Source organism: Phacochoerus africanus, chromosome 6 (genome assembly GCF_016906955.1).
Source record: "Phacochoerus africanus isolate WHEZ1 chromosome 6, ROS_Pafr_v1, whole genome shotgun sequence".
Taxonomy (NCBI): domain Eukaryota; kingdom Metazoa; phylum Chordata; class Mammalia; order Artiodactyla; family Suidae; genus Phacochoerus; species Phacochoerus africanus.
This window is the reverse complement of record NC_062549.1, coordinates 28,352,559-28,374,516: the sequence shown is the minus strand read 5'-3', so window position 1 is coordinate 28,374,516 and position 21,958 is coordinate 28,352,559. Positions and strand designations below refer to the sequence as shown.

Here is a 21,958-nt window from a genome sequence, read left to right as displayed (position 1 = left end):
AAAATACAGACTCAGAATGATGTCCCTGCACAGAAGTGCTGAAGAACGCGCTGTGGTTTGGATGACAGTGGAGGTGTCGAGCAGATAGCACTGTGAATGTTCTCTCCCCTCATCTTTACTACCCAAGTATAAGACTTGATGTAAGGTCTCTTTGGGAGCCCTGAAATCTCACTAACATCCTGGGGCAAATAAGAGAGGAAGATGTGCTTCATGAAGTGTGACTCTTCAAGAGGCCTTTCAGATTGGAGGTAGTGGGGCTGGGATAGGGCAGGGAGGCAATGCCTTCGAAAGCATTTTCCACTCCAAAATGCAGAGGAAGAGACCAGAAACAAAGTGTTTAGAGTAATCTCTGTCCTCTAGGGCAAGGAGAGAAGTAAAGGGGACACCCATTACCTAGTCTGCTAAACCAGTTAGAGAAAAAAACTAGAATGTGGACAGAAATCCTATTCAGGATGGAAGAATTTTACATTTGGCTGGTACCATCTATTGTCTCTCTCAGGATCGTGAGTGTGACATAGGGGTCGTTAATTTGTAAGTACAGATGATTTGGAAGGAGAAGCAGATACTCAAGGAGCCCTCAATGGTTCAGAGAGTAGAATTCACTCGTTATGATACAGACCTTCACTTTCATACCATTGTTACCTAGCCTTGAGCATGGTTTTGATACCCCTATGGTCCTGTCTACTCAAAATCTATTCTTCCATTGACATCTTCTAAAAAAAGAATATCTAAACTTCTTAAAATAGAGAATCAACCCATTCGCCATATAGGGAATTAAGTTAGAGCTGTTTTTCATGGTCAGTCTAAAACAAGAGAGGACAAACATTAGCACTTGGTGTATTCAATTAGTGCCTGGAAAAGAAAGACATACTTTCTGAGATCCTATTAAAAAGTATAAAGATTTGCCCATGGGCTACCTTAGAGAACTAAAAATCATACAATCATGCCAAAAAAAATTTTTTTAATAAAAAATTTAAAAAGAAGAGTTCGGGGAAGTTCCCGTTGTGGTGCAGCGGAAACAAATCCAACTTAGTATCCATGAGGATATGGGTTCAATTCCTGGCCTCACTCAGTGGGTCAGGGATCCGGCATTGCCATGAGCTGTGGTGTAGGTTGCAGACACAGCTCAGATCCTGTGTTGCTGTGGCTGTGGTGTAGGCCAGTGGCTGCAGCCCTGATTCGACCCCTAGCCTGGGAACTTTCATATGTCATGGGTGCGGCCCTAAAAAGCAATCAATCAATCAATCAATCAATCAATTTTTTTAAAATCATGCTGAAGTACATTTTTCAAAAAAAAAAAAGATGGTTTATAAAGTTTTGTTTCTGAGGTGTGGTACCCAAGTGGCCCTCATTTAGATTTCCAGTGAAGAGTTTTCCACCCAGAAATAAACTGACATAAAACACTGCTGGGGGGGTCATATGGTGGGTGAGGAGGGGAGTGGCATCCAGAGCAATCAGAGAGATTCTAGTAAGTGATGCAGAGCCAGAGCTGAAAAACAAAGTTCACAGATCATATGTAGGTTTAAATTGATTGTTCTTAGCTCAAACAGGTTTTTTGAAAATAATCTTTATAAGTCTCAGAAGATTGCAACTGAAATGGTTTAAAATCAATTTTAACTCATTTTCCATTCATATAATATGAGAGGAGGGAGCCAGTTTCACTGGCTCACTGGAGAAAGAGTCTGAGGATTTTCATAGTAGAGAAAGAAGTTGATTTCAGCTTCTTTTTTCAGACAGATATTTCAGGTTCAAGGGCTGTGTCTGGATTGAGAAGGATTTGCTATCCCCAAAGTCCTATCAAACAGGGAGTGCAGGGCTGCTCAGATACTGGAGTTCCTATAGAACTTTAGATTATAAATAACTATAAGACCAGCTGCTTCTGGACCCCTTGCTTGTGATTTCAGCATTCCAGATTGAGAACTGTATCATTAGCACATTTAAAAGTAAATCCTTCAAGGGAAGAAGATTATGAATCAGCGAGGACTGACTGGCATTTGTGAGTGTGAGTAAGTGTGTGTGGTATTGTGTGTGTGTGAGAGAGAGAGAGAGGAGGGGGGGAGACATAGCGAGCATGTTCTCATTAGGGGACGATCTATGATTTGACAGCCTCTCTGCTGCTGCTCCTGCTGCTGCTTCTGCTGCGGCTGTATGGTCTGTCATCAGTTGGAAAGGGCTGTGAGGGTTTAGCGGAACCGCAGTTCTGAAGACGGAGCAGTGCTAAGTGGTCTCCCAGTCAAACAAAGTAGAGGAGGTTTTCTGCAGGATTGGAAACTCTCACTTATTCATTTGCCTGGAAAAGCAGGCAGCACTACAGAGGAAAAGGTAAGAAAAGAAATTGTTCTCTGTTGGGTCTGTAAGCAGGGGGCATGGGGAGATGTAGGTTCAAAGGCTTGCTGTTTTGTAGCAGGGGGATCTCACCCTTTGAGAGGAAAGGAGGCAGATGCTAATTTTCTGTCAAGCTTGATCATTGAGCCTCTTGGCTCCCCCCACCCGCTGCCCCCTGCAACCCCTGGTATCTTTTTCTTCTTTATTGTACTTTTCCCAAGCATCTGAGAGATTTCTTTGTATTTATTTTTCAGATAGCAGATATTGTTTAGGTTTTTTCCATTGAGCACTCTCAAAACAGGGAGCATTTTCTGTGTCTTTTTTCTTGAGCATTTTTCTCCTTTAAGAGGAAACCGGTCCTTTTTATGGTAAGGTGGTCAAAACAGGTACTCCATCCTACACTAGAGTTTCAATAAATGGAGTTTTCAGGAGTACCTATGAACCCAATTACTGCAGATAAATGGGAGATGAAAAGAGAGGATGTGAGAGTTACCTGTGACTTGATCTGAAACGGTGACTCTGTGAATGAATCTGGACTATAACTCTTCACAGGGGGAGAGAACCACTGCGATAAAGGCAGGGCGCTGGGAAGATGTGTTGAAAAGGGTTTCAGAGAAACCTCAAGCCACTAAAGATGGAAAACGAGACAGTAAGTGAACTGAACCAAACACAGCTTCAGCCTCGGGCAGTGGTGACCCTAGAATACCAAGTGGTCACCATCTTACTCGTGCTCATTATTTGTGGTCTGGGCATCGTGGGCAACATCATGGTAGTCCTGGTGGTCCTGAGAACCAAGCACATGAGGACCCCTACAAACTGCTACCTGGTGAGTCTAGCAGTAGCTGATCTCATGGTCCTGGTGGCCGCAGGCCTCCCCAACATAACGGACAGTATCTACGGTTCCTGGGTCTATGGCTATGTGGGATGCCTCTGCATCACTTACCTCCAGTACTTGGGCATTAATGCCTCCTCTTGTTCAATCACAGCCTTTACTGTTGAGAGGTACATAGCAATCTGTCACCCCATCAAAGCCCAGTTTCTCTGCACATTTTCCAGAGCCAAAAAGATCATCATCTTTGTCTGGGCTTTCACATCCATTTACTGTATGCTCTGGTTCTTCTTACTGGATCTCAATATTAGCACCTATAAAGATGCTATTGTGGTGTCCTGTGGCTACAAGATCTCCAGGAATTACTATTCACCTATTTACCTAATGGACTTTGGTGTCTTTTATGTTGTGCCAATGATCCTGGCCACGGTCCTCTATGGATTCATAGCTAGGATCCTCTTCTTGAATCCCATTCCTTCAGATCCTAAAGAAAATTCTAGAACATGGAAAAATGATTCAACCCATCAGAACAAGAATTCAAATTCAAAGACCTCTAATAGATATTTCAACAGCACAGTATCTTCAAGGAAGCAGGTAAGCAAATCTGAACCTCTAAGTCCACCAAGTAGGTATGGGAGAGATGGGATCCCTTATGACATGGGATCAACTTTGCCCTCCTTAGCTGATGGCAAAACCAGAATATAATCATGCAGATATTTCACAGTGTAAGCTTCTGCTTTACATATTAAATCCATCTCTAAAACAACTGAAGATCTAAAAATAGTTGGGAAACTTGATGGTACATCTGCAGGCACCAGTTCCAATGCCATTAAGGAATAAGGAAATACAAAAAGAGACCCGAGAATTCCACCTTTAAATGTTTGGGCCTCTCTGAGAAAAGTTCTGAAAATATTTAGACCATTTCTGGCTTCCATAGGGAACAGCTGAGTATTTTTAAGAATTCTATTGTCTGACAAAGATTTGACAAGATAGTTTGAGAAAAGATGAGTCAAAACAATAATGAGAGTGAGAGAAGTTCCTGGGCTTTTTTTCTTTCCTTCTTTCTTTCTTTCTTTTTTTAATTTTAGTGGAGAAAGATTCTATCACCTTCTCCTCCAGGTCCCTGCAAACTGCCCCAGCCTGCAGAAGCTCAAAATATACTCTACTCAGGAAACATTCTAATAAAAAGGCTAACACCAAGCTCAATCTGTTACAAAGAATGATTGAATTTTTTAAATATTTGCTTTTCCTGCTAAGAATAACTAAAAATCCCTTTATGTCTCTGATCTCCTGAATGCCCAGGTGGTTGCAGTTGAATAGTGGTTTTACATGAATGAAGTGCAACTTTGTTTCAGTAGATAGGGTTCATAAGACAATATAGGAATAAAAGTACTTTTCTATCACATGCACATTTATCTATATTTACACAATTGTTTTAAGTTATCTATGAATTTAGCTTTCCGTCCCTTTTCCTTCTTTGTTGAACAGAATAAACAAAGGATAAACATCCTCAGAGCTGAAAAGAAAAACTTGGAATCAACAATACTGGCTCTTTGGGCTGAATTTTCTCCTTTTTTTTTTTTTCTTTTTTTAAATCCTGCAGGAATATAGTTCTTCGTATGTGCATAGATACAAACTAAGTGTAATTTTTAAAATATGCACATGAATCATCCATACTATCACTCCCTAAACTCTAGATTAGCTGAAATATGAAAAATGTAATCAGACATTGGGCACACAGTGAAATAAGTTACTAATAAATGTGTTTTAGACATGCGTAAAATGAATAATGAACTATCACTGAAAAGAAATGTATACATTTTAAATGATACCATGATACTTGATTTATATAATATTTATTATTACAGATGCCTAGATGATAGAAAGGAAAGACCTGAGCAACTCTTGCCAGCTCTTAGATTTCTGTCCTTTGGGTCTAGCAGTGATATCTAATACAAGGCACATTTGGCCATCTATTTCCTAAAACTTAATTAAGGGAGATTTAGAGAGATTTGTTGGCCATCTGCCAAGACAAACATTAACAAATACAATAAGAGAGTAAAGAATATGTACATCTCAATTAGAGACTAAACATGGGTTAATGTCTGCAGCAAAGAAGGTCAGAGAGTAAATTCATTCATTAGACTCTAATTTATATTCTTGTTATGAATTCTAAAAAATTGTTTGTCTGGTCTAATGTCTTCCCTTTCAATTACTGTCATTAGTACCTATCAGCATTACTAATGTGCTTTAAATTGCTAATTGTGTTACACATTCACACTCTTATTTGAAAGCTGTTACAAATAGGCTGTCCTTATAGAGGCTGAGAGGCAAAAGAAAAAGGCAAGGATTTGACTCCAAACAACTTGGGATTTAAAACGCCAGGGTTCTCATCAAGTTTGGATGTACGACACTGCATAAGCAGAATTCTCTGAGCCTCAGTTTCCTCATCTTTAAGGATGAGGATAAATAGCAACAAGGGCTGGCATGAGGGTTCAATGAAATATCTTACAAAAGACATCTAAAAGGGAGCATTGGTACACCTGAGTGTTTAGCCTCTGAATATATATATATATATATATTTATAAATATATATATATAAATATATATATATAAATATATATATATAAATATATATATAAATATATATATAAAAATATATATATATAAATATATATATATAAATATATATATATAAATATATATATATATATATATATTTGTCTTTTTAGAGCCACACATGCAGCATATGGAGGTTCCCAGGCTAAGGGTCGAATCAGAGCTTTAGCTGCTGGCCTACACCACAGCTACAGCAATGCAGGATCCAAGCCGCATTGCGAACTACACCACAGCTCACAGCAAGGCCAGATCCTTATCCCACTGAGTGGGGCCAGGGATCGAACCTGCATTCTCATGGATACTAGTTGGGTTTGTTAACCTCTGAGCCACAACAAGAACTCCTTTCTGAGTATTTTAATCTGTTGGCAACTGTAAGGGAAATAGAGATTTATCCTTTAAAATATACATTCACCATTTAAACATAGAACATTTATTGAACAGGTGTGTATATGATATAGTAACAGGTGTGTATATGATATAGGAACTTTTTAATAATTAGGCATTTGGAGTTGTCACAATAACATCACTGTCACTTAGCATCAGGAGCTTGGGATGCCAGATGTCCTGAAATGTACTAGACAGCCCTGCACAATGAAGTGCCCTATTACAAATATCAATAACACCCTCCTTATGGAACAAGGGATGCCATTATAAATCAATAGAAGTGCACTGAAGTAATATGCCTGTAATTCAGTCTTGATTATAGATATGATGGGAGTTCTGAGAAAAGAAAGGAATCTATTGATCTAGAGGGATCAGAGGAGCCTTCATGAAAGAGGTAGAATTTGAGAAGGTTCTGGAAGGATGAAGGATAATTTGGAAACTAAAAGTCAAGAGGGATAGCACTTTACACAGAAAGGACACAGCTGGGATGAGAATGGTATAGGTTTAGACAGGGGCTCAGACTGCAATGTGTAGAGGGGATTTTTATTGTATGTAGTGATTTGGTTGATGAAAATGAATGATGTCTTTGGGGAAACAGCAAAAAGTAAGATTGGATTGACCATGTGTGTGTGTGTGAGAGAGAGAGAGAATAAGAGAGAGGGCTATGGAGGATCCCAGGTATCAGGGAAAGGAGTTTGAACTTAGTACAAGGGCAGCAAGAATATGAGTGGTGATCAGGGGGCGTTGATGAGGAAAGTGATGTTTGGGGATGATGAATCTGACAGCTGTGGACATGGGAGATTTGGAAGCTGAGAGACTGGTGGCAGAGGGACCACTTTGAAAGTTGTTGGCTGTAATTCAGGCATGAAGTAGCAAGCCTCTAACAGGAGAATTTAAAGTAAGGTGTGAACCAGAGAGATGTTTCAAAGAAAGAGAGGGTGTTATGTGAACATGTCAGATACAGAGGCTGAAGAGAGGACAATTCAGTGTGGCATCAGGCTTCTGAGTCTGGAAGAACATTAGTGCCCCAATGAATGAGTGAGAGCCAGGAAGGGGAGTCAGTTTTGTCCAAAATCAATGACCCCTGGATCTGGCTTTTTCCTCTTCTGAAATGGTTCTTTTTTTAAATTTTCAAAAGGTTCTAACTTCCACCTCCTATAACCCAAGAACTTTTATTCTAATATTTTCTTTGCATGTTTTTCTTTCAGGCAAGTTTAATTTACATTTTAATAAATAGTCTGTTTCAACCAGGTCTTTCTAACCAAGTTATTAAAGTCAAATGTGCATAGCCTAAGAGAACTACATTTTAAGAGGAAATAAAATAATATTTATATGGAAGGAAAAATGTGAGGTTTCTGGTTGTTGATTTGTTTGCTTTTAACTATTATCTCCTCTGCAGAAAATCCCAGCAAGAATCTTTTTTTCTTCCTATTATTCAGATTCAGTTATATTTTAGGAAACTAGCTAAATATTTGGTAAATTCATTGAAACAAATTAGTCTGAATAATTGTGGAGACAAAAGCGTTATCTGACTGACTAAATCTTTTGCTTTACAATTGGTTGTTTTGATATTGAGGAGACATAGTTTAAATTATCATGTTTGTCACATTTCAGCACCAGCTATACATTGCCAAAAGATCACGCTCAGTTTAGTCAATTCAGGTTTTCAGTATTGTGTAGATAAAATGCCTTTATCACTGACTGTATATTTCAAAGGAATTGACTGGATCTTTTGGAGACACAGAAGTACTTTGGTAAAGGTCTACACTATGGACAAACACATTCAATTCAAATATTTGCTTTCCACGTGATTCAGGGTTGTGTGGAATATTTTATAGATCTGGCTACCAGTTTCATTTTCAGTCAAGTCACTCTAATACACTTTTTTTTTTTTTTAACCAGTATACCTGGTGGAGCAACTGTGTAACATAGTCCAAGTAGAAACTCCAAGAGTTTATGGCCAAATTTTCATTTTGTGTTTTATTTGACTAAACAAGCCTTTAAAATACCAGTTTTTGTTTCCATAAATTTCTTAAAAGCAAGCCTTCAGCCTTACCAGAGGAATGTTGGTAGCCCGAGGACCAAAGCAGCTTTCCTTTGAAAGCAATACACGCCTTTTGTTTATTGCTGTTGTTGCCACTATTGCTAATGATGGTAAAAAAGCAATCGTGTGTATTATAGCAAACACAGAAAATTAGGAATAAGAAAAAGGCATCCTTCACCCCATCTCTCAAAACCACAACTTACTAGCATTTAGTTGTATATTTCATATGTTTCACTTGATCTTTATAGTCAAAAGATAGATATATAGTGTTATATGCTGCTTTTATACAAAATGTTGAAATTAATATTCTCAAAAATAGCACAGAGTGAAAGAAAATGGATAACATCATGATTCAGTTTTCTCAGCCTCAGTTTGCTCAGTAATAAAATGGGAATAACAACTCCTCCATAGAGTTATTCAAATCAAATGAGAAGCATCAGACAAAATTCATGTTTCTGTCTCTCCTCCCACCTGTACCTTGAGCTGCCCTCCATCACTTCCATCCTTGTCAGTGCCCTCCGCTTCCTGAACCCCACCCCCACCCCCAGGAGCCTCCTGACTCTGCCTCTCTCTTAAGCAATCTTTAGTAGAAGGATGTGCTCATGGAAAATGAAGTCCTCGGATAAAGAAAGGGCTTAAATGTGTCTTTCCTCTTTTCCTGCCTCTCTTCAACTCCTGCTTCCGGTGTTATTTACTTTTTAAAGAAGAAATCTAACAAGGAAAAGCACGTAAGACACAAAGGAAAGGAGTCATCATGGTGGGATATCAGGCTCTAGGACTGACTTTTGGAAACATTAAGTCCCTTAAGTTGTATGGGTAGCTCAATCGATGATTAACCTTCAAAGGCAAATTAATGATATTAAACTTTAGGATTAGGCCTAAATCAGAGGCTTCTCTAGTTTAATGGGACTCTTTTCACAGTGTTTTCACAGGTTTGCCCTTCATTTTCCATTGTTTTATTTTATTTGTCTGGGTCAAACTATATCCTTAATAGTGTAAAGATCTCTTAGATGGCAAAAAAAAAAAAAAATGCAGTTTTTGTCACTTACCACACAGATATCTAAGTGTGGCATTTTATTTTATTATTAAAGAAACGCTTTCCATTTTCTGATTCACATCCTATGTAAGGAAGAACTACATCTGCTGTGAATTGCCTCAGCGAAAGTGCCCTGCTGTTACATATTTTGTGTCCTTTGGTTAGATGAATGAACATTGTTTATTCCCAATTTTATGCTTGCCACTTTGAGACATAATTTTACCAGTAGAGAAAAATAAACTTTTCTATATGCCTACACAAAAGGAAGAATCTTCACTCCTACAGAATTCTCAATTTGACCACACACCAAAAAACACCTTAAAATCAGCTACCTTGAAAATGACTAAGTACTTTATATTTCTTTAGGTAGCCTCTTGTGAATTCTTCAAATTGCAGATATTCCAAGTTCCAGATGGATGAAGGCCATGTTCTTAGTCTCCTTTGCTTGTTCTATGTGTTGGGGAAAGGATGAAAAATATAAAGCTCGAGTTATGTCAACATTAAGCAGAATTTTACAATAGGTCACTTTATATTCAATATCCTTTTGGATTTACTGGAACATTCACTCACGATCCAAAAAGCATCTAGCACTCTCCTAGGTCTGGAGGCCACAGGGATAGATAAAGACAAACCCTTCACCTTTAAGGAGCTTGGCCATGTACACAAATAGTCCTGAGCAGACCATTATGTTCTGCAATAGAGGACATAGCATCCATGAAGGGAAAAGCCATATGGGGGAGAATGGGGGAAGGCTCCAAGGAGTACTTGGCACTGATCTGGGCTTATAAAGATGGGCAGAATCTCCAAAAGCAGCAATAAAGAGACTGGGAGAAAAGGAATAGAGTTCAACAGGAAAAGAGGCATAGATAGGGAGGTCTGGGCACGTTCAGAGAGAGAATAGTCTGCTATCATTGAAGTGGGGCAATGAAAGTGAATGTCTCCTGAGGAATGTCTGAACTAGACTGTGGTCCTGCCACATCTAACTCCCATCTCTCCTCCCCAGCCCTGACCTTTGTCATTCCACCTACTTACATCCACACCTGTGGTTACAGCTCCCACCTGAGTCTCCAGCACACAGCTCTAGCAAACCATCTCCTGACCCACACACCAAATTGGGTTTTGGACATGTGAGTACCTCAAATCCAGTATGTCTAAAACTAAACCCATTATTTTCCCTCATAAATCCCTACCCCTTTCTTCCTTTCTTTCCTATTTTAGGCTTCCAAGCCACAAATCTTGGAGTCCTTCTAAGTACCTTTCTGTCCTAGGTACCCACCCCCAGTCTAGGTAATACCCAAGTGCTGGTGACTCTAGCTCATAACACATATTTGGCCTGCTTTGTCACACTAACATTGTCCTAGTTCACCATTTCTCACCTGCTCTATTCCAGAACACACCTCACTAGGCCTCTCTGACTCCTATTCCGCTGTCCCCCAAATCACTGTGCACACTGCTCACTAAGGTGTTTCTCCAACAAACAGATATGTTATCAAAATGCTTTTTATAGTTCCCTAAGGCCTAGAGTTTAAACATCTTAGCATAACAAATAAGATTCTGGCTCCTTCATATGATTTTAGCTTCATCACTTGTGGCTCTCCTAACTGACACTTCATGCTCCAGTGACTGAATTATTTGTAGTTCTCTGAACTTGCTGTGTTCTCTCAGCTGGAACACTTTCATCTGGCAAACTCCCAATTATCTTCCAAGTCTCAGATCAAATGGTGCCCCCCATGCATTCCATCAAGCCTCCCCTGAGTTTCTCAGGCAGATGTATAAACCAAATGCCTAGCTATAACTATGTACAGTAAGTATTCTACCTGTGTTTCCACAGTACTTTGCAGACACTCCTGGTTTAGTCATTCTTGTGTATCATAGTTGTCACCTGTTAGTCTTCCCATTGTCACTAACATCTGTAAGATGTTAGTAAGATGCCTGTATCCCCGATGCCCTCAACACTGAATATGGCATGGAGTAGGCTCCCCAAAGTGTATTTAGACAGTCATGTGTTCCAACCAAAGAATACAGGCTTTGCAAGAGCAGGTGGCTGGCATGTCTTTCCAAATCTGTGTTCAGTGACATCACACAGGTTGCTTAAAATTGGTCATGGTTAGAGTGCTAACCTTGTATAAATCAGCAAATGTGACATATCAGGGCCCCTCCTGTTTTGTGAAGAGCCAGTTGTTAACTATTGGTCAGTAAATGTGTGTGTGTGTTGTGATAAATGAAAGTGTAAAAGAGTACATGCATGCATACTTTGGGGTGCAGTCAATTCCAACACTCTCTTTTGCTCCCTGAAAAATTGTTAATTTTTTTATGCTTATCCTTCTCTGACTTACTCTGAAGAACAATGATAATCACTATCTCATGGATCTTTCTGTAAAATATGAAATACTGCCACTCAAAAACAATCAGATTAGTGTTTGGGGGTTGCGTGTGTGTGTGTGTGTGTGTGTGTGTGTTGATATATACCCAGGAATGGAATTGCTGGGTCATATGGTATCTCTGTTTTTAGTGTTTTGAGAAACCTCCATCCTTTTTTCCGTAGTGGCTGCACCAACTTATATTCCCACCACAGTGTATGATGGTTCCCTTTTCTCCACATCCTCACCAACATTTGTTATTTGTGGCCTTTTGAATGATAGCCATTCTGATAGGTATGAAAAAACAAAAAACTAATTTGAAAAAATACATGCACCCCAATGTTCATAGCAGCATTATTTATAATTGCCAAGATATAGAAGCAACCCTAGTGTCTATCAACAGTTGAATGGATACACACACACACACACACACACACACACACACACACACACACAATGAAATACTACTCAGCCATAAAAAAGAAGGAAATTTTGCCATTTGCAACAACATGAATGGAGTTAGAGGGTATTTATGCTTTGTGAAATGTCAGACAGAAAAAGACAAATACTGTGATATCGCTTATATGTAGAATCTAAAATGTACAACAAATTAGTGAATATAACGAAAAAGAAGCAAAAGAAACAGACTCACAGATACAGAGAACCAGTGGGGGGAGGGAAGAAGAGAGGGGCAAGATAGGGGTAGGGAATTAAGAGGTACAAACTCCTGTTTATAAAATAAATATCTGCAAAGATATATTGTATAGCACAGGGAATACAGCCAGTAGCCAATACTTTATAATAACTATAAATAGAATTATGAATTACCATATTGTACACCTGTGACATATAATATTGTACATCAGCTATACTAAATTTTAAAAATTAAAAAAAGTTGGAAAATATAAAATTAGGCTATAGCTCTACAGTGTGCACAAGAGGCAGCAAGGAACAGGTGAACACCGTACATAAGGCTGGAGAACAAACCCCCAACAGAGAAGAGTTACTTCTACTTCTGAAAAACAAGTAGGCATTCACTAGGCCAACATGAAACTAGCAGAAGTAGTCATTTACGTAGGCAAGTGGAGTCCAGGGTAAGACCTCAGAAGTCTCTGTATGTCATTGAAAACCTCTAAATTTGGTTCTAAGGCATCAGGGAACCACTGAAGGACTCTAACAAGAACAGTCACAAACAGGATTTGACTTTAACTTTTTATAGTGAAGCCAGCCCAGAACCAGGAGGCTTCTGGAATCTAAGCAGGAAGCAAAGGCGGCTCGAGTTAGGGCATAACAGGAGAAAAGACCAGAAAGGATGTAAAACAGTAAAATCATGGGATTTTACTACTAATTTGGCAAATGAAAAAGAGAGAAGTTCTTAAAGGGAGTCCCAAGTCCTCAACTGGAATGGCTAGACAGACAGGCAGTGGTGTCAGCAAGCATGGCACCGGCAGAGAAGAATTATATATATATAATATATATAATATATATTATATATATATAATTATCCTTCCCCATAGGTGCAGGTGTGTCGCTTCTCCCATGTATATCAAGCTCATTTATACTTTGCAACCTCGTGCATGTGCCTTTTCCCACCTGTAAAGCCCTCCCCAGTCAACACTCCCACACCTCTCTGAAAAGTTCAAGTTCCCAGCTTAGGCTGCAGTTAGATTGTTCCTATCTCTGTAACTTTGGATAAGTTATGTTACTTCTTGATGCTTGGGTTTTTTTGTATGTAAAATAGGATATTAATGATACCCACTCATAGCGTTGCTGTGAGGAAATCCCCAGTACAAAATAAGAATTCAGTAATTCTTTTTTTTTACTATATTTAAGTAATATTTAAAATATTATTTACCCCTGCCTTATTCATGAAATAACAAAAAATGTATAGACTGGTAATTCTTTCCTGAAGAAGACAAAGTGTAGAGGTTAGAATAGCTGTGGATCTTCCAGGTTCATCTAACAGCATGTTCATAAAGTCAGATTAGTAAATTTTTTGAGCTCCTGCTATGTGCCCAAAGAGAAATACCTTAGGCACATTAAGTTCATATGAACTAGCTCAGTATATCTTCACAACACTCCTGAAAAGTAGGAACTAACAGTAGAAGATATGGAAGCACAGGCAAGCAAAGGGACCTGCTAGTTGTGGCAAAGCCAGGATTTTAAGCCAGGACACCTGTTCCATTTCAATCAGAGGGCAGGAGAAAATCAAATCAAGGTGAGATGGTGAGGGTTAAAGTAAATTTCCTGGAGCTGGAGATTTGGTCAGGGTTAAAGAAACTGAGAGGAGAAAGGTTGTTCCAGTTAAAGGAGGGAGTCGGGAAGGATATGACAGTATTATCAATAGGAGAAAAAAGCCCAAGATTTTAAAAAGTGTGTTCTGTCTGAGGAATAGTAATGAGATTAGCTGGATGTGGGCCAAAAGTTTATGGAAAATAAATTGGGAGGCTGGGGGTGGATCAGTGAGGTCAGAAAACCAAGCATAGGACCACCGGCACCTGCCTTCCCAAGTCCCTGTGATGCTGTTGAGCAACACCAAGGAAACCCCAGTCTTTAGGACGCAGCTCGCTCAACCTTGGTGTTCCCCTTCCAATGGGCCCTCATTAACCTCTGCCCATCCACTTACAGAACTGTCACTGGTTCCCTTTTAAGCCATAAATGCCTTTTACTCTTCTCAAGTCATTACACCTGGATTTTTTTTTTCATCTGAATACCACACACCCTCCCACCACATCCAACTTCTAGTATTTCCTCAATTCCAGTCTTAACACTTCCTCTCTGCACTGTGGACCAAGAGTGTGTTCTCTCAGCCTCACCAAACTATTGCATGAGCTTCCTGATCAATCGCCCTACCTCTTAATTGCCCTCTTCCAGTTCATCCATCCCCCAGAGTGCTGCTAGAATCATCTAAACACAAACTTGAGAACATCACTCTGCTGCCTGACGTCTTCCAATACCCTTATTTCCTATAGGTCTAAATCCAAAGTCATTATCATAGCACACTGGGGCAGTTATGTTCTGCTTCATGCTTACTTCCCCAAGCTCGTCTCCTTCCTGTCCCCAACATACTATTCTACAAGCAGTTTCTTCATCCAGCCACATTCTCTCCTGCCTCCATGCCAATATGATTCTCCCCTTGCTGCAAGCATTCTGTACAGATGCAAGAACAAAGTGCTGCAAGTGGAAGGGAGAAACATCCATCCCTGCCAGCAGAGAAAAGGAAAGCTTGCTCTAAGAAGTGATCTATGAGAGTGTGAATTGAAAGTAACAGGTCAGGAGTTCCCGTAGTAGCCTAGTGGAAACAAATCGAACATCCATGAAGACGTAGGTTCAATCCCTGGCCTTGCTCAGTGGGTTAAGGATCCAGCATTGTTGTGAGCTGTGGTGTAGTTTGCAGACATGGCTCGCATCTGGTGTTGCTATGGCTGTGATGTAGGCCAGCAGCTACAGCTCTGATTCAACCCCTAGCCTGGGAACCTCATATGCTGCGTGTGTGGCCCTAAAAACACCAAAAAAAAAAAAGCAAACAAAAAAAAGAAGAAGAAGAAAGTAACAGGTCAAAAGGGCCTGCACGCATCATGTTGTTGTAGTAACTTATTCAAATGTCTCTCCTCCTCCAAACTGCATATCCCATAGTGGCAGAAACATTTTTCCACTCATTTTTGTGTCCACAGTCCCTGTCATGGTGCCCAGGGACTGAACTAGTAAAGACTATAAAGGATGATGAAAGTAGAAAAATCAAATATGACTAAAGCTTTTTCCACGAGACTGAAAATGGTAAAAATTGTCAAAAGAAATGTTAAGGGAACTATGTGAAAAACACATCTTAAATCTTTAGTTTAAGATGGGGATATGGAAATTTTAGATTATAAGTATTTAAGTTTTAGAAAAATTTAGTGAGTAGTCAGGATCAGATATTGCATCTGTGAGACATTGGACTAATGGAAAGAAGGTGTGACCAAGTTCGGATTGATTGATTAATCCTTTTTATTGAACTGAAGTTGGCATACAATATATCCATTTCAGGTGTGCAATATAGTGATTCAACACTTATCAATATTATTAATTGATCCACTATAAGTCTAGTAATCATCTGTCACCATACAAACTTATTACATTATTGACTGTATTTCCTATGTTGCACATTAATCCCTGTGACTTATTTATCTTATAATTGGAAGTTTATAACCCTTAATCTTCTTTACCTATTTCACCCAATGCATCATCACCATGCCCTTTGCTAACCACCAGTTTATCTGTATCTATGAGTGTGTTTCTGTTTTATTTTGTTTGGTTTATTTTCTAGATTCCACATACAAGCAAGTTTCATTTTATTGCCCTTGACAGGTATTGTAGTTTTTACAAATTGAAGATTTGTGGCAACCCTGTGTTGTTGGATGATAGTTAGTGTTTTTTAGGAATAAAGTATTAAGGTGTGCTAATGTTATTGCACAGTTAATAAACTATAGTATAGTGTAAGCCAGAAATTCATGTGACTCACTTTATTGTGATATTCCCTTTATTATGGTGGTCTAGAACCAAGCCTGCAATAGTTCTGAGGTATGTCTGTATAAGGAAGTTATACAGTATTTGTCTCTCTCTACCCCACTTACCTCACGTAGCATAATACCCTCTAGGTCTATCCATGTGTTGCAAATAGCAAGATATTCTTTTTTATGGCTGAGAAATATTCCATTGGAGATTTCATATATATATATATATATATATATATATATATATATATCAGTCACCTTCTTTATCCATTCATCTGTGAATGTGAATGGATATTTATGTTGCTTCCATATTTTGGCTGTTTTAAATTATTCTTCAGAGAGCATAAGAGTGTATGTTTCTTTTGGAATTAGTAGTTTTGTTTTCTTCAGATAAATACCCATAAGTGGCATTATTGGATCATACAGTAGTTCTATTTTAATGTTTTGAGGACCCACCAAACTGTCTTCCATGGTGACTGCACCAATTTATAGTCCCACCAACAGTGCACTGGGGTTCCTTTTAATCCAAAGCTTGATATTTGCCAATTTGTTGTCTTTTTGGTAACAGCCATTATGACAGGTGTGAGGTATTATCTCAAAATGGTTTTTTTTGTTGTTGTTTTCATTGAAGCAAAGTTGATTTCCAGTGTTGTGTTAGTTTCTGATGTACAGCAAAGTGATTCAGTTATCCATATATATATATATATATATATATATATATCTTTTTCATATTCTTTTTCATTATAGGTTATTAAAATATATTGAATATAGTTCCCTATCCTATACAATAGGACTTTGTCATTAATCTTTTATATATAGTAGTGTATATCTGTTAATCCCAAATTCCTAATTTATCCCTTCCCCACCTTTTCCCTTTGGTAACCAGAAGTATGTTTTCTATGCCTAGGAGTCTCTTTCTGTTTTGTAAATAAGTTAATTTGTATAATTTTTTGGATTCCACATATAAGTAATATGTGATATTTATCTTTCTCATCTTATTATGGTTTTGATTTGCATTTCCCTGATATTAGTGCTGTTGAGGTTCTTTTCATGTGTCTGTTGGCCATCTGTATGTCTTCCTTTGAAAAAGGTCTATTCAGGTTCTCTCTCCATTTTTCAATCAGGTTTTTTTTTTTATGTTGGGTTGTACATGTATTTTGGATACCAACCCTTTGTCAGATATATCATTTGCAAATATCTGCTCCCATTCAATAGGCAGCCTTTTCTTTTTGTTGATGGTTTCCTTCACTATGTGAAAGCTTTTTAAATTTGATGTAGTCCTATTTGTCTAGTTTTGCTTTTGTTGCCTTTGCCTAAGGAGGCAGATCCAAAAAAAGATATTGCTAATGGAATTCCCACTGTGGCTCAGCAGTAATGAACCTGACTAGTATCCATGAGGACGTGGGTTCAATCACTGGCCCCGCTCAGTGGATTAAAGGATCTGGCATTACCATGAGCTATGGTGTAGGTCACAGACGTGGCTCAGATCTGGCATTGCTATGGCTGTGGTGTAGACTGGCAGCTGTACCTCAGATTTGACTCCTAGCCTGGGAACTTCCATATGCTGTGGGTGTGTCCCTAAAAAGACAAAAAAATTAAATAAAATAAACGAAAAAATATTGCTAAGACTAATGTCAGAGTATATTGCCTACATATTCTTCTAGAAGTTTTATGGTTTCAAGTCTCATATTTAAATATTTGATATACTTGAGTTTATTTTTATAATGGTATAAGTAAATGGTCCACTTTCATTCTTTTGAATGTACCCTTCTGGTTTTTCCCAACACCATTTATTGAAAGGACTTTTTCCCACTGTTTATTCTTTCCTACTTTGTCACAGATTGACCAAATCAGTGTGGGTGCATTTCTGGGCTCTCTATTTTGTTCCATTGGTCTATGCTTCTGTTTGGGGCCAGTACCATACAGTCTTGATTACTATAGGTTTGCAGTATTGTTTAAAATCGGGGAGTGTGACATCTCCAGCTTTCTTCTTGTTTCTTAAGATTGCTTAGCTATTTGGATTCTGCTGTGATTCAAAGGTTTATGTGCTTTACTTCTGTGAAAAATGTCACTGATATTTTGATAAGAATTGCATTTAATCTGTATGTGGATTTGTATGTTTTAATACTACTAATTATTCCAATCCATGAGCACTATGTATCTTTCTATTTGTTCATGTCTTCAATTTATTGCATTAGTATCTTATAGTTTTCAAAGTAAAGGTCTTTTACTTCCTTGGTTAAATTTACTCCTAAGTATTTTATTATTTTTAATGCAATTATGAGTGGGAGTGTTTTATTAATTTCTCTTTCTGATAATTTGTTATTAGTGTACAGAATGCAACATATTTTTGTGTATAGATTTTGTATCCTTCAACTTAACTGATTCATTTATTAGTTCTAATAGATTGAGATGAAACTTTATTGTATTCTATATATAGTATCACATCATCAGCAAACAGTGGCAGTTTTAATTCTTTCTTTCCAATTTGGATGCTTTTTATCTCTTTTCTTGTCTGATAGTGTTGCCTAGCTAGAACTTTCAATACTGTGTTGAATAAAAGTGGTGACTTATAGAGGACATCCCTGTCTTGTTCTTGATCTTGGAGGAATAGCTTTCAGCTTTTCATCATTGTGTATAATGATAGCTGTGGGTTTTTCATATTTGGCCTTTATTATGTTGAGGTTTATTCTCTCTATACCCACTTTGTTGAGAGCTTTTATCAAGAAAGAATGTTGAATTTTGTCAAATGCTTTTTCTGCATTTATTAAGATTATCATGTGATTTTTATTCTTCAACTTGCTATAGCATATCATACTGATTGATTTGTGGATATCGAACTATCCTTGCATACTTGGAATGAATCTCATGTAATCATGGTATATGAACCTTTTAATGTATTGTTGAATTCAGTTTGCTAATATTTTGTTGAGGATTTTTGCCTCTATTGGCAATATTGGCATGTAATTTTCTTTTTCTATAGTTCCTGTATCTAATTTTGGTATCAGGGTAATACTGGCCTTGTAGAATGAGGTTGAAAGCCATCTTTCCTCCTTAATTTTTTGAATTAGTTTGAGAAAGATAAATAGTGTCTCTTCTTTAAATGTTTGGTAGAGTTTACCTGTGAGGCCGTCTGCTCCTTGACTTTTGTTTGTTGGTAGTTTTTTATTACTGATTTAATCTCATTACCAGTGATTGGTCTATTCAAATTTTCTATTTCTTCGTAATTCAATCTTGGAAAATTGTATACTTCTAGGAATTTATCATTTCTTCTAGATTATCCAATTTGTTAGCATGTAATTGTTTATTATTCTCTCTTATGATCCTTTGTAATCTGTGGTGTAGGTTGTAACTTCTCTTTCATTTCTCATTTTATTTGTGCCATTTCTCTTTTTTTCTTGATGAGTCTGGCTGAAGGTTTATCAACTTTGTTTATCTTTTCAGAGAACCAGCTTCTAGTTTCTTTGATCTTTTCTATCTTTTTAGTCTCCCTTTATTTCTGCCCTTATATTTATTATTTCCTTCCTTTGACTAACTTTGAGTTTTGTTTGTTTTCTTTTTCTAGTTTCTTTAAGTGTAAGGTTAGATTGTTTATTTGAGATTTCTCTTGTGCCTGAGGGAGCCCTGTATCATATGAACTTCTCTCTCAGAACTGCTTCTGCTGCATGCAACAGATTTTGAAAAGTTGTGTTTCCATTTTGATTTAACTCAAGGTGCTTTTTGATTTCCTCTTTGATTTCTTTGGTTGTTTAAATGCATGTTGTTGAGCATCCATGTGTTTGTGTCTTTTCCAGTTTTCTTCTTAAAGTTGATTTTTCATTTCATACTGTTATGGCTAGAAAAGTTTCTTGATATAACTTCAGTTTTGTTAAATTTATTGAGACTTGTTTGAGGCCTAACATGATGTATGCTAGAGAATGTTCCATGTGTACTTAGTAGAATATGTATTCTGCTCTTTTGGAGTGGAATGTTCTATATATGTATCTATTAAGTCATTATGGAATAATGTGCCATTTAAGACCAATATTTCCTTACTGATTTTCTGTCTGAATGATCCATATGCTAATGTAAATGGGGTGTTAAAATCTCCTACTTTATTGTATTACTGTCAGTATCTCCCTTTATATTATTTAACATTTGTTTTGGGCATTTAGGTGTTCCTATGTTGGGTGCATAAATATTTACAGATGTTATATTCTCTTGCTGTATTGATCCTTTTATCACTATGTAATATCCCTTTTTATCTCTTGTTATAGTCTTTGTTTTAAAGTCTAGATTCCTGATTTAAGGGTTCTACCCCGATTGCTTTTTGTTTTCTTTTGCATGGAATATCTTTATCTTCCCTTCACTTTCAGTTTTGTGTGTCTTTAGATCTGAAATGAATTTCTTGTAGGCAACATATATATGTGTTTTGTTTGCTTATTCATTCAGCCACCCTATGTCTTTTGATTGGAGGATTTAGTCCATTTACATTTAAAGCAATTATTGATAGGTATATACTTGTTGCTGTTGGCAGTCACTTAATTTTTCACTTAATTTTTAGCACATTCTAAAAGCACTACAATTTTCTACACCCCTACATTGTACCTTTTTTACATTATATTTTATATCTTTTATTTTGTGTATTGTTTTACTAATTATTTTAAGTATAGATGATTTTACTATTTTTGTCCTTTAACCTTCATGCTAGCTTTATAGGTGGTTGATCTACTACCTTTATTCTGTGCTTGCCTTTACCAGTGAAATTTCTTTCTTTGATAATTTTCTTGTTTCTTGTTATGGCCTTTCCTGTTCCATTAAAAAAAAAAAGTCCCTTTAACATTTCTTGTAAGACTGGTTTTGTGGTGATGAACTTCTTTAACTTTTGCTTCTCTGGGAAACTATCTCTCTTTCAATTCTGAATGATAACCTTTCAGGGTAGAGTATTCTTGGGTATAAGCTTTTTTTTTCCCCCAATACCTTAAATACATCATGCCAGTTCCCTCTGGCCTATAAAGTTGCTGCTGAAAATTTAGCTGATAGTCTTATGAGAATTCCCTTGTACATAACTTGTTGTTTTTCTCTTGCCACTTTTAAGATTCTTTATCTTTAACTTTTGATATTTTAATCATAATGTGTCTTGGTGAGGATCTCTTTGGATTCATCTTGTTGGAAACTCTCTATGCCTCCTGGACTTAGATGTCTGTTTCCTTTAGCAGCCTTTATTTCTTCAAATAGGTTTCTGTATTTTTCTCTCTCTTTTCTCCTTCTAGGACCCCTATAATGTGAGTGTTAGTACACTTACTGTTGTTCCAGAAGTCCCTAAACTATAGCTATTTAAATGTTTTTCTTTTTTCCTTTTGCCATTTTGATTAATTTCTACTACCTTGTCTTCCAGAACACTGATCTATTCTTCTGTATCCTCTAAATAGCTATTGGTTACCTCTCTATATATTTTTTATTTCAGTTACTGTGTTCTTTGGTTCCAATTAGTTCTTTTTTATACTTTCTATCTCTTTGTTGAAGTTTTCACTGAGTTCATGCATTCTTCTCCTGAGTGTTGTAAATATTGTAAAGATGTTATGGCTATTACTTTTAACTTTTTATCTGGTAAATTCCTAATCTCTGTTTTATTTAGGTTTTTTCCTGAAGTTTTGCCTTATAATTTGGAAGTTATTTCTTTCTCTTCATTTTGCCTAATTTTCTGTGTTTGTTTCTGTGTATTAGGTATATCAGCTATATCTCTCCAGTATTGAAAGGATGGCCTTATGTGGAAGGTGTTCTGTGGGGCTCAATGGCACAATATTCCCTGGTCAAAAGAGCCAGGTGCTCCAGGGGTATCCCCTGTGTGGGCTGTGTGTGCCCTCCTATTGTGGTTGGGTCATGAAT

The 21,958-nt window shown here is 37.4% G+C and overlaps 1 protein-coding gene across 1 annotated transcript in view; it reads left to right on the top strand.

The window, feature by feature from the left end:
• Window positions 1–2,072: 2,072 nt before the first annotated feature.
• The window catches only part of TRHR (thyrotropin releasing hormone receptor), a 41,885-nt gene continuing 21,999 nt past the window's right edge, over window positions 2,073–21,958 (top strand). Inside the window, exons 1-2 of the mRNA XM_047782929.1 lie at window positions 2,073–2,322; window positions 2,878–3,748. Of these exons, the coding sequence (XP_047638885.1) occupies window positions 2,960–3,748 (789 nt within the window). The 5' untranslated portion in view covers window positions 2,073–2,322; window positions 2,878–2,959. The remainder of the gene's footprint in view (window positions 2,323–2,877; window positions 3,749–21,958) is intronic.